General features: G+C 42.3%; 1 protein-coding gene across 1 annotated transcript in view; it reads left to right on the forward strand.

Moving 5' to 3' along the window:
• mtor (mechanistic target of rapamycin kinase) overlaps positions 1-12,201 on the forward strand; it is a 400,677-nt gene that overhangs the window by 338,302 nt on the left and 50,174 nt on the right. The window contains exons 39-41 of the mRNA XM_056274929.1: positions 12-206; positions 3,865-3,965; positions 9,269-9,365. Coding sequence (XP_056130904.1) covers positions 12-206; positions 3,865-3,965; positions 9,269-9,365 — 393 coding nt within the window. The remainder of the gene's footprint in view (positions 1-11; positions 207-3,864; positions 3,966-9,268; positions 9,366-12,201) is intronic.

Genomic DNA, 12,201 nt, shown 5'->3' on the forward strand with positions numbered 1-12,201 from the left:
TTCCTCAACAGGCCTGGCATGCCTGGGCAGTGATGAACTTTGAAGCAGTGCTGCACTACAAACACCAGAACCAGGGACGCGATGAAAAGAAGCTGCGGCATGCCAGTGGTGCCAGTGCCAACAGTGAGGCCAGTAACAGTGACAGCGAGGTGGACAGCATTGACCAGAGCCCTGTTCCGTCACCAGGCCAAAAGAAGGTCAATGAGGTGAGGGTCACTAAGGAACAATAAGACTGCAGCATCTATCCAGAGTTTATCCTCCTCAATCCCAACCAAGACAACAGGAACTGGATCATTGGATTTTCTCTGTAAAGTTACATACACTTTTTAAGTTAAATCTTTGTCCTTATGCCTAGTTCACACTACACGATTGTAGCCCTGATTTCCACTCCCCAACAGTTTTTGGAGCTCCCTATCCAAAGCCGCAAATCAGCATTGGCTTGGTGCTCGAGCGCTATGTGTGAACTATTCAAGGACGTGATCCGATAGTCTTGACAATGCATCGCAGATGCATCCCAGATACAGTGCATCAGGAAAGTATTCACACCCCTTCACTTTCCCCACATTTTGTTATGTTACAGCCTTATTCCAAAATTGATTAATGGATTCCTTTTTTTTTCATCTACATACAATACCCCATAATGACAAAGTGAAAAAGGTTTTGTAGAAATTTTTGCAAATTTATTAAAAATAAAAAACTGAAATATTGCATGTACATAAGTATTCACACCCTTTACTCAGTACTTGGTTGAGGCACTCTTGGCAGGGATTACAGTCTCAAGTCTTCTTGGGTATGAAGCTACAAGCTTGGCACACCTATATTTGGGGTATTTCTCCCATTCTTCTCTGCAGATCCTCTCAAGCTCTGTAAGGTTAGATGGGGAGTGTCGCTGCACAGCTATTTTCAGGTCTTTCCAGAGATGTTCAATGGGGTTCAAGTCTGGGCTCTTGCTGGGCCACTCAAGGACATTCACAGACTTGCCCTGAAGCCACTCCTTTGTTGTCTTGGCTGTGTGCTTAGGGTCATTGTCGTGTTGAAAGGTAAACCTTCGCCCCAGTCTGAGGTCCGGAGCACTCTGGAGCAAGTTTTCATCAAGGATCTCTCTGTACTTTGCTCCATTCATCTTTCCCTCGATCCTGACTAGTCTCCCAGTTCCTGCCGCTGAAAAACATCCCCACAGCATGATGCTGCCACCACCGTGCTTCACTGTAGGGATGGTATTAGCAAGGTGATGAGAGGTGCCTGGTTTCCTCCAGACGTGACGTTTGGCATTCAGGCCAAAGAGTTCAATCTTGGTTTCATCAGACCAGAGAATCTTGTTTCTCATGGTCTGAGAGTCCTTTAGGTGCTTTCTGGCAAACTCCAAGTGAGCTGTCATGTGCCTTTTACGGAGCAGAGGCTTCCGTCTGGCCACTCTACCATAAAGGCCTGATTGGTGGAGTGCTGCAGAGATGGTTGTCCTTCTGGAAGATTCTCCCATCTCCACAGAGGAACGCTGGAGCTCTGTCAAAGTAACCATTGGGTTCTTGGTCACCTCCCTGACCAAGGCCCTTCTCCCCTGATTGCTCAGTTTGGCTGGGCGGCCAGCTCTAGGAAGAGTCCTGGTGGATCCAAACTTCTTCCATTTATGAATGATGGAGACCACTGTGCTCTTCGGGACCTTCAAAGCTGTAGACATTTTTTTGTACCCTACCCCAGATCTGTGCCTCGATACAATCCTGTCTCGGAGGTCCACAGACAATTCCCTTGACTTTCATGGCTTGGTTTCTGCTCTGACATGCACTGTCAACAGTGGGACCTTATATAGACAGGTGTGTGCCTTTCCAAATCATGTCCAATCAATTGAATTTACTAGAGGTGGACTCCAATCAAGATGTAGAAAGATCTCAAGGATGATCAGTGGAAACAGGATGAACCTGAGCTCAATTGACCTTTCGCAAAGTACCACGCCATAACGGTCCTTGTCCAATCCTACCTTAGCAACAGTCCGTCAAGCTTTCAAACACACAACAAAATGCTGAAACGGTGTGCCTATGGGATCTGCAAATCGGATACTAGATATTTGAAAAGTTTGGAGGGGGTGTAATTTTCTTTCCCTTCTCGAAACCCAGAACGCAAGAAGCGCAATGTCGGCAATAGATTTCGCAGTATAGCAGACCCCATGGCCAGCTTAATCCATCCAAAATCAACAAAAATGCCTGTCTGCTCCAAGCTAAGCTTGCTACTAGCTATTATTGATAGCTAATACCGCTAACGTATTATTACTGTTACTTTTACCCACACAATGCGCTGATTTCTTCCTTCATGTTTTGGTGTTTTCCGGCTACTTCCTGGATAGTTCTGAAATGCTTGACGGGCATAACAACAGTAACTAAGGGGGGTGGGACTTTGCGAAAGGTCAATTTTGAGTGTCATAGCAAAGGGTGTGAATACTTATGTACATGCAATATTTCAGTTTTTTATTTTTAATAAATTTGCAAAAATGTCTACAAAACCTTTTTCACTTTGTCATTATGGGGTATTGTGTGTAGATTGATGAGAAAAAAAGGAATTTAATCCATTTTGGAATAAGGCTGTAACATAACAAAATGTGGGGAAAGTGAAGGGGTGTGAATACTTTCCGGATGCACTGTATCTAGCAGGCTAAATGTCTGGACCTGTCAGGTATCTAATATCTGGACCTGTCGGGTATCTAGCAGGCTAAATATCTGGACCTGTCAGGTATCTAATATCTGGACCTGTCGGGTATCTAGCAGGCTAAATATCTGGACCTGTCAGACATCTAGCTGGCTAAATATCTGGACCTGTCAGGTATCTAGCAGGCTAAATATCTGGACCTGTCAGGTATCTAGCAGGCTAAATGTCTGGACCTGTGAACCTGTCAGATATATGTCTGTGAATGTTCTCATTCATCCAGGTCATGGTTATCCAAAAGGAGTTGAATCAATTGCAACTGGATAACACGATTTTATTGCGTTACACAGCAAAATCTTAACCCACTAGTTAACCTCACAAATTGTCTATCAGATATGTATGGATGACACCAAACATCCTCCAACTCAACCAAGAGAAAACAGAAGGTTTGTAAAGCATCAGTGATATAAAGCAAATAGAGAGACTATGCTCTCAGTTAACTTCATTATCACAAAATGTTTATACCAAACCAAACATCTGCCTGTTGTCATCGACTCTGATCTAACTCTCTACTTGCCAACTGACCTCCGTAAAGCCTATTTTTTTAAAATATCAAGTTACACACAATGGTTCGTACTAACAAACAGACAGACTGCTTTGCGCAATGCCCAAAAGACTACAAATTTTAGGCAGTTCGTCGTCCCGAGGGAGAACAATGCCACGCTGTCGTCACCATTTTAAGTCCGATCACATAAACGTTGTTTTGTGCATTGTGTTTTGACTTAAATTTTTCGTGTTTACCCTCGTAATCATGGCTTCAAAGTGTAAATCTGATGCAAGTGATGGTGATGCATCGAAGAAAAGGAAAACGATCACAATTGAAACCACAGTGGTTACAGTCCATCAGGACTGAAACCTCATGCTACAAGAACAGTTTCTTCCCTGTTGCAATCGGACTAATCAGCAGGCCCCCTATCCCCCCCCCCAGATTAATCAACAGGTCCCCTGCCCCTCCTCCAGAGTAGTCAACTGCCCCCTAGCCCCCCCCACTGACAGCCCCTCCCACTTACACAACCTAAATATTGTGATCTGTATATAAAACTGTACTTTTACTTACTTTTTGCTATTTATATTTTTTTTATGATTCTGATTCTGAATTAGGATTTGACTGAGATTTACAAGGAAATAATGATTAAATAATGACTGTATCATTTGACTGTTCCTTCACAGGACCTGTCTAAAACATTACTGCTGTACACCGTGCCTGCTGTCCAGGGCTTCTTCCGCTCCATCTCCCTGTCCAGGGGGAACAACCTTCAGGACACGCTCAGGTGAGAAACCCACTCAGTACAGAATAGGCCCTTCCTGTAGCCTAACAATTAGCTATCAAACTCAAAATACTGCTCCAGTAGCTGATGTATTGGGATAAACAGACCTCAAGTTTATATTAACATACTGTACAGTGGTAATATATTTACTTTGAGTAAGATTTTATTTCCAAATGGTGCTCCCTATTTTCAAGTTCAAATGGTAGTCAACTTCAAAATAGGGCTGAAATGATTAGTTGACAGAATTGACAGTATTGACAATGGAATATCATTGACATAGATTTTTTTGCTGTCAGGGTGTCATATCACAGTTATAGATAGACACAAAACTAAAAACTTGCTGTTTGGAGGCAGCACTGCAATGCACCATACATAGGAAGCATCGGGGGGCCAATATAGCGTTAAGACACTTGTTTACAGGCCCTGGGAAAAATAGGGGGAGGGAAAGGAATTTGAATGTTGGCAGAAAACGGAAGAAAAGTGGATGCTTTTCCGGGACGAGCAAATTTTATCATCGGACCTATGAAATTTATTTCCCAGTTATCCGATCAGACAAGTGAAACATAAAACTATAAAGTATTAGCTAATTAACTAAATATGTCTCATCTTTGAGAAACTCATCTTTGAGAGACACACCAGCTACATCTGCCTGCTAACAAGACAAATCAGGCTACTGCCTCAAGTTTCATGTGTATTCGCATGTCATCAGTGAGCCCTCGATGATTGGCTCGCTGAAGCACCCCATGGTTACTGGGGTGCTAAACACAACAGGTAAGAACATGGTTGCCATGTTGTTACCTGCTGTGTTTAGACTGGTGAATAAAGATCTCAGCCTTCTGTTGTACCACATCACGTTCACTTATCACCACCGTCAGGTGAAAACTGTTTAATCTGCAGAGGAGCTGCTGCTTTTGCAGTAAGTGGAAAAAAAATAATTATTTCACCACTTTTTAACTAAACATTACATTTTCACAGGCATTGTAAAACACTTTTCAGTAGTCGTAAGAACACTGAGGCATTCAGAAGCCTCACAGGGGTACTTGTTATCCCGTTTGGATTGGATGGTTGGATTAGGTTGGATGGTTGGATTGGGTTGGATTAGGTTGGATTGGATGGTTGGATTGGGTTGGGTTGGATGATTGGATTGGGTTGGATGATTGGATTGGATGGTTGAATTGGGTTGGATGGTTGTTTCGGATTGGATGCTCTTTATTAATCCCCAAACTGGGGACTGGTTTGGTCACCGGCACACAGAATCACACAAATTACAAGGGAAATAAAGAACACAATCTCCATGAAAGGGCATCATCATCATCATCATAGCTTAAGAATCAACAAGCCAGTACAAACAACTGGGATGCCAATGTCAGCACAATCGAAGGTAACAGATATAATACAATTAACAGCCAATAAATATCATAAGAGTGTCCTAATACACTAGGTTTCAGTACCAAGCCAATGCCACAGAAGGTCAGATAACAAGTCCCACAAAGAGGCTGATAAAAACATACAGTAGATGCATACAAAAACAGGTCAACAATGGTTAAGTACTCAATAATAATGTACAAGTTATTGACTCTTTACAGCTTCAGGAACAAGCAATCTCTTAAAATTCTCTGTGGAATATCTCAGCAATATTAAGTCAAGTCAAGTTTATTTATATAGCACATTTAAAACAACCGTAGTTGAACCAAAGTGCTGCACAAACTTAAAATACAATATAAAATAAGTGACACATATATGAATATTAAAACATATGTAAAGAAAACGTAATAAAATAAAGAATATAAAATATAAACAATAAAACATGAGTTGAATGCTTTTTTGACAACGGCATTTGTATTCTCTTTCCAGTTGAAGTTCTTGTCAACAGGGACACCCAGATATTTATATGAAGAAACTATTTCAAGCTGGTGACACGTTTTCTCCACATGTCTAAATGCTGTGAAGCAGTGCGTCATCAACACCAGCCCTCGTTCTGTAGGCACGTTGCAAGGGGTCTTGGAATGGATGGACCTGCATAGAAAGTGGTTCTAATATGAGCCTTTCAAATGGTTTCATGATCTGTGACATAAGAATTATGGGTCTTATATCATCAAGCTCACGTACATCCCATTTCTTAGGGACATGTATATCACGAGATAATCCACATTGTTGGTGTTTTAGGCACAGAGAGTGAAAGGGAAGAGATATAGGGGACCACATCACTGGTCAGCACATGGACACCATCAGGACTGGCCGATTTGTTTGCTTTCAGCCGCCTTAGATGATGGTGCACCTGCTCAACAGTAATGGGGATGGGAAGAAGGAAGAGTTTCTCTGGGGCAGACAGGAGAAAACCTGGGCATGCTCAGTGGAAAAGTCATGCTCAAATCCGGCAAAAACATGTTGGACTCATTTGGGGCTATTATCCTTTGCTGAAGACCCCCGCTGATGACACCACAGCCAATAATAAGCTTTAGACTCTTCCACACAGCCCTACTATCATTATCCTGTAGCTTCCCCAATACTCTCCCCCTCTCCCAGTCTGATGACCAGTTTAAGATCTTTCTGCACAGCCTTATCTTGTCTTTATTCTCACTAAAAAATGCTGCCTTTTTTCTATGGATTGCACATTTACAGCTCTGATCATCAAACCACACCTGCTGCTGACAAACAAGTGGGTTGTATTTTATAGTTAAACACAACAAGTCTGTGAATGTTCTCATTCATCCAGGTCATGGTTATCCAAAGGAGCTGAATCAAGTGCAACTGGAATTGGTATATTTACGTGAAGACGTTTCGCCTTCCTCAGTTCGTTCCTTTCTGACTAGACCAAGCTAGTCTGACTGGCTGGTGATGAGACTCAGAATTTATCCTCTAGGAGTCATTGTCAGAGCTATTGATATGCGTGGCTCTCCTGTGCTCCGATGTCCAGCCGCGCCCGTCGCCATCAGAGCTATTGATTTGCATTTGTTTAGCAGCGATTGTCGTTGGGGGTGTTAGTTTCGACTTCATTATTTAGTGGTCATGAGAGTCGTTGGAGCCGTTAGTTAGCGACTGTTGTTCTTGGAGGCTAGGCTTCTTGAGTCTCCTGGGTAGAGATGAAAGGACGGCATTGTAAGTGGGAGATAGGTGGTGTCGCAGACCTCCTCCTCTGTTGAGGGAAGGTTTTTCCAGTTTCGCATAGATGGCTTCCTTCACCCCTCTTTCAAACCATCTATCTTCTCTGTCCAAAATGTGTATGTTGCTGCCCTGGAAGGAGTGTGTCTTCTCCTTTAGGTGTAGATAGACTGCTGAGTCTTGTCCTGAGGAGTTTGGCCTTCTGTGTTGGGCCATCCGTTTGTGTAGTGGTTGTTTGGTTTCTCCTATGTATAGGTCAGTGCAATCCTCATTGCATTGTACAGCATACACCAGATTGCTTTTCCGGGTGTGTGGTACATGGTCTTTGGGATGAACCAGTCTTTGTCGGAGTGTGTTGCTGGGTTTGAAGTATACTGGGATGCGGTGTTTGTTGAAAATTCTCCTGAGTTTCTCGGAGACCCCAGAAACATACGGGATGACTGTGCTATTCCTTCTGTTCTTTTTCTCCTCATCGCTCACCTGGTTGGTCTTTCTGGAACGTGTTGCAGTTTTCACAAAGGTCCAACTGGGGTAGCCACAGGTTTTTAAAGCTCCTCTCAGGTGTTTGTGTTCTTCTCGTTGGGCCTGAGTGCTGCTGGGCGCATTGTCAGCTCTGTGTTGCAGAGTTCTGATGACGCTCAGTTTGTGTTCCAGAGGGTGGTGTGAGTCGAAAAGTAGATATTGGTCTGTGTGTGTAGGTTTCCTGTAAACCCCAATGTGGAGGCACACCAACACACCAATTTATGATCAGATTTGCCCAAGGGAGGTACGGCACGTGGCACATAACTGGCCTTGATATTGGACTAGAATAAGTCAAATAGTCCTGTTGTTTCTTGTGGAGCAAATTATGATTTGTTTTAAAGAATGGCAGAGCGGATGAAAGTGTGCCGTGATTGAAATCCCCATTGACGATCACAACCATGCATTGCAGTTCATGTAACTGGATATTGTCTCTGTAACCAACATCGCATGAAGGGATGGAGGGATGTAGACAATAATAACAATAACATGAGAAACTTCACGAGGTAGAAAATAGAATTGGCATCTCACCGCAAGGAGTTCAGTGTCTGGGTTAGAGACTGTTTCACTGTGATCTGTCCCAGACAGTACCATTAATCATTCACATAAAGTTACACTCCTCTTCCCAACTTTTTGCCCATCCTAATGAGCAAAAAGTAATGTCTCTATCCAGTCTTAAAAGTCAAGTCAATTTTATTTGCCTCAAGGGGCAAATTGGATTGGATGCACTAAAAAAGCATACATTCCCCCCATGGTGAGGAATGATGCGGGAATGCTGTCTGTTAGCTGAGTCTCTGTGAAGCAAAGGAGATTGCACTGGCAAAATAGGAGGTCATGCTTCTAGTTTGCTGACAGTTCATCCACCTTCTTGGTCAAGGAGCGCATATTCCCTATAATAGTGGAGGGAAAGATTGATATAAAACATTGCTGTCTATTTCTGGCACAAACACCGTCTCTGCTGCCTCTTTTCCTCCTGTTAGCCATCCGTTTTTCCGGCCTGGCGCACGTGTGCGCACGCACACACACACACACAAAACCCAGGCTCCCGCCTTGTGGGGGTAACAACATGAGTGTTCCCTAGCTGTTAGCCAGCTAACTGACTCGTAGGCGTTTCCTTTTTCTATAGTTTAAAGAACATCCAGTCCACTGCATACACATTTGAATACACATTTGCAAAAAGCAAAATAATTGTAACAGAGGTATACAAAGGAAATGTAACAGGTATACAAAGGAAATGTAACAGGTATAAAAAAGAAATGTAACAGAGGTATGCAAAGGAAATGTAACAGAGGTATACAAAGGAAATGTAACAGAGGTATGCGAAGGAAATGTAACAGGTATACAAACAAAGGAAATGTAACAGGTATGCAAAGGAAATGTAACAGAAGTATACAAAAGAAATGTAACAGGTATACAAAAGAAATGTAACAGAGGTATTCAAAAGAAATGTAACAGGTATATAAGCAGTTGTAATGGGAAAGACAGATAAAGTTTGTGTCTTTATTGTATTTTTTAGCCTAATCCTGGTAACAATAATCAGATAGATGACTGTGTCTTGAATCAGAATAATGCCTTTAATCAGTTTATGATTGTAGTATGATTGTAGTGGGTAGAAACAACCCTCTGTGAATAATTCATAAAAACACATCTTTTCTCATTGTTGTGTTGTGTTGTTACATGATCAGGGTTTTAACTCTCTGGTTTGACTATGGTCACTGGCCTGAAGTCAATGAGGCTCTGGTGGAGGGGATCAAGACCATTCAGATTGATACCTGGCTACAGGTAACACACACACACACACACATGCTCTCTCTCACACACACACACATGTTAGGGTTATGTATAGTCAAAACATTGAACTAATGCTGTTGTAGACACAAGATTTCTGACTGAGTTCTTTGGACCAATGAGGAAAGTTTGCTCAGGGAGGAGAAGTAGAAACAGCTGGTCTCCATGGAAACATGCATCCTATATCTTGGCTGCATACATCAGAAGGATGCTGACTGAGTTCTCTGGACCAACGAGGAGAGTTTGGTCAGGGAGAAGAAACAGCTGGTCTCCATGGAAATATGCATCCTATGATCTGGGCTGCATACATCAGAAGGATGCAGTCTCATTTTCACATGTGGCAGCCCAAGTGTTTGCCCCAACAAATACAGTTTACCTTTATAGTGTTTTCCAGACTGGCAGTGTGCTGCTGGCTGCAACAGTAGTACACGTGGTGCCAGCTGTGAGGCAATAATGTACTTGTGTCTCCTCTCTTATGTGGGCTACACATACATGGACACACTGGGACATTTATTTTGCAGTAATAGAAGGTTGTATTGTGGGAAATTGATAATGGAATATAATATTTTTGTGTGGGTGGCAGGTATTAGAAATCAGCAGGTATTAGAAACCTTTTTTGTCACTAGGTTTTCTATTAGTGTTGTTGTTCTGTTTATGTTATCCTTTTAAAATGCTCCATAAAACACTTTTATTTTAAAATGTACCATAAAATACATTTATTTTAACATTCTGTGCTTATGTGTTTATAGTATATATTGTGGAGGATGTAAGAAAGGAGACGAGACCACTCCTCCTTTTGACCACACAGCCGTGGGTCGTTTATTTCCTCCAACCAACTCTTAAATCAACAGTTCATTCTACTCAAAACCTCAGCCTCGTGTCTACCCACAATACCCTTTGCTAACCCCCGCCCACTGTCTTAAAGGGACCGTCTCTGGCTCGCATGGTGAATATGTAACCTGCAAGTAGGTCACTACAATATAGTATATATTAGAGTAGTGTTTACCAGCTATGTTAAGATACACATTTGAATCAAGTTTCAAGATTCAGGATTCTTTATTTGTTACGTCTCATACAAATACAAGAGAGTAAAATTCTTGTGTTTCGACTCGTCAACACTGCAGCAACAATAAGTGTCAAAAATCATAAGTGTTTCATAAGGTTTTAGCAACATGTGATGGAAATTCCACATTTTGTTATGTTAAGCAAAAGTGAGAATTTAAAATGTAAAGGATGTTTGAAACATCTTGGAGACTTCTGGTGGCGCCATGTTGTAGGAGGCGGGGTGAAGCAGTAGCTCTTACAAAAACCAATTAAAACTAGCTCTTTAATACAACAATAATGGCAGAAAGTGAGCCAAACTCACGAAAACTTGACAAAGTTAACAAAAAGAGATGGGGGGTGGGGGGGAAGCCTGGCAAGAAGGATAATGTGAATATTGGATGTACCAACACAGCGAAGGGAACGACGCCGGGGATGATGCCTGTCGGCAGTGGACAGGATTCGATAATATTAGTGGAGTTACGTAGGTTACGAGAAGAGCCCACAGAAGCGGTTAATGATAACAAGAAGGCTTTGGCAAGACTAGAGACTAACATGAAGCAACTTGTGGAGAGAACAGTGTTGTTGGAGCAACAGCAAATGTGGAAGAAAGTCTTGCAGAGACCGAAGACAGGACTATGCAGCTCGAAAGATTGGTCGCCTTTCTACTTCACCAAGAGGCAAAGCTATCCGCAATGTGTGACGACTTGGAATCAAGGTTGAGGCGTAACAACATATGCATACATGGCATCCCGGAGGGCTCTGAGAAAAATGACACCATAGGATTTGTGACTGATGTTATTCGTTCATCACAACAAATTCCAGACGACAATGATATCCGCATCGAAAGAGCACACCGCTCACTGATCACCAAACCGAAAGAGAGCACTGCCCCCCCCCCGCAGGTTATTGCTGTCTGCTCCCTAGACTACCGGGTGAAAGATCGTGTAATGTGTAATACAGTAAGCATGGAAACTAAAGGCTACATATGAGTGACAGACCATCTTTCTTCTTCAATCAAGACTACATGAACGAGATACAGAAAAAGAGGAAACAGGTACGGGATGTACTAAAAAAACTAAAGGAGAAGAACGTGAGGGCACAGTCCCCATATCCTGCACAGTTGAAAGTGTTTCTGGAATGAGGGACTAAGACATTTACTACACTAACAGAAGCTGCGTCCATGCTGAAGTACATGGGGATTTATGTTGAGGATGACTCAGAGGGTGAGGATACAAGGCAGCTGGACCACTGTGACAGGACAGAGGGAGAAGGGGAGGCTGTCACGCATTATAGAGGTGGACCTACAAGCCCCCATTGAGTGAACTCACTAACATGGTCATTACGGTAAGGACTAGGGAAAGGACTTGAATAAATAAATGCATAAATAAGTGGAGGTCCTGAAACACAATATTTAGACAATCAGAATATTTGTCCAATATAATGGATATTGAGTATAAACAGAGCTGGTTAAAGGCACTGTAATACTTATATAAACTAACAGAAATATTGGTTTTAATGAGCGAAATTGATGCTCAGGTGGAGTAAGTAGCAACTTAACGTAACAGCTGAGAAGTTGCAGGTGCACACTATTTCCCCAGAGAGAATTCGCCACATCTCTCTGGTCATGGGACTTTCGGGAGTCATATTCTTTTATTATTGTATAATAGTTATGAAGGAGCTGTTTATTGTTTGCCTTTCTTACTGTGTGATGTTTTGCACAGTTGTTTTAGTTTATATGAATTGCAAAGCTGATGGGTTTCAACTTAAACTAATATGAATAGGTTGA

The sequence above is a fragment of the Lampris incognitus genome, chromosome 2 (assembly GCF_029633865.1).
Source record: "Lampris incognitus isolate fLamInc1 chromosome 2, fLamInc1.hap2, whole genome shotgun sequence".
NCBI classification, from domain to species: Eukaryota; Metazoa; Chordata; class Actinopteri; order Lampriformes; family Lampridae; genus Lampris; species Lampris incognitus.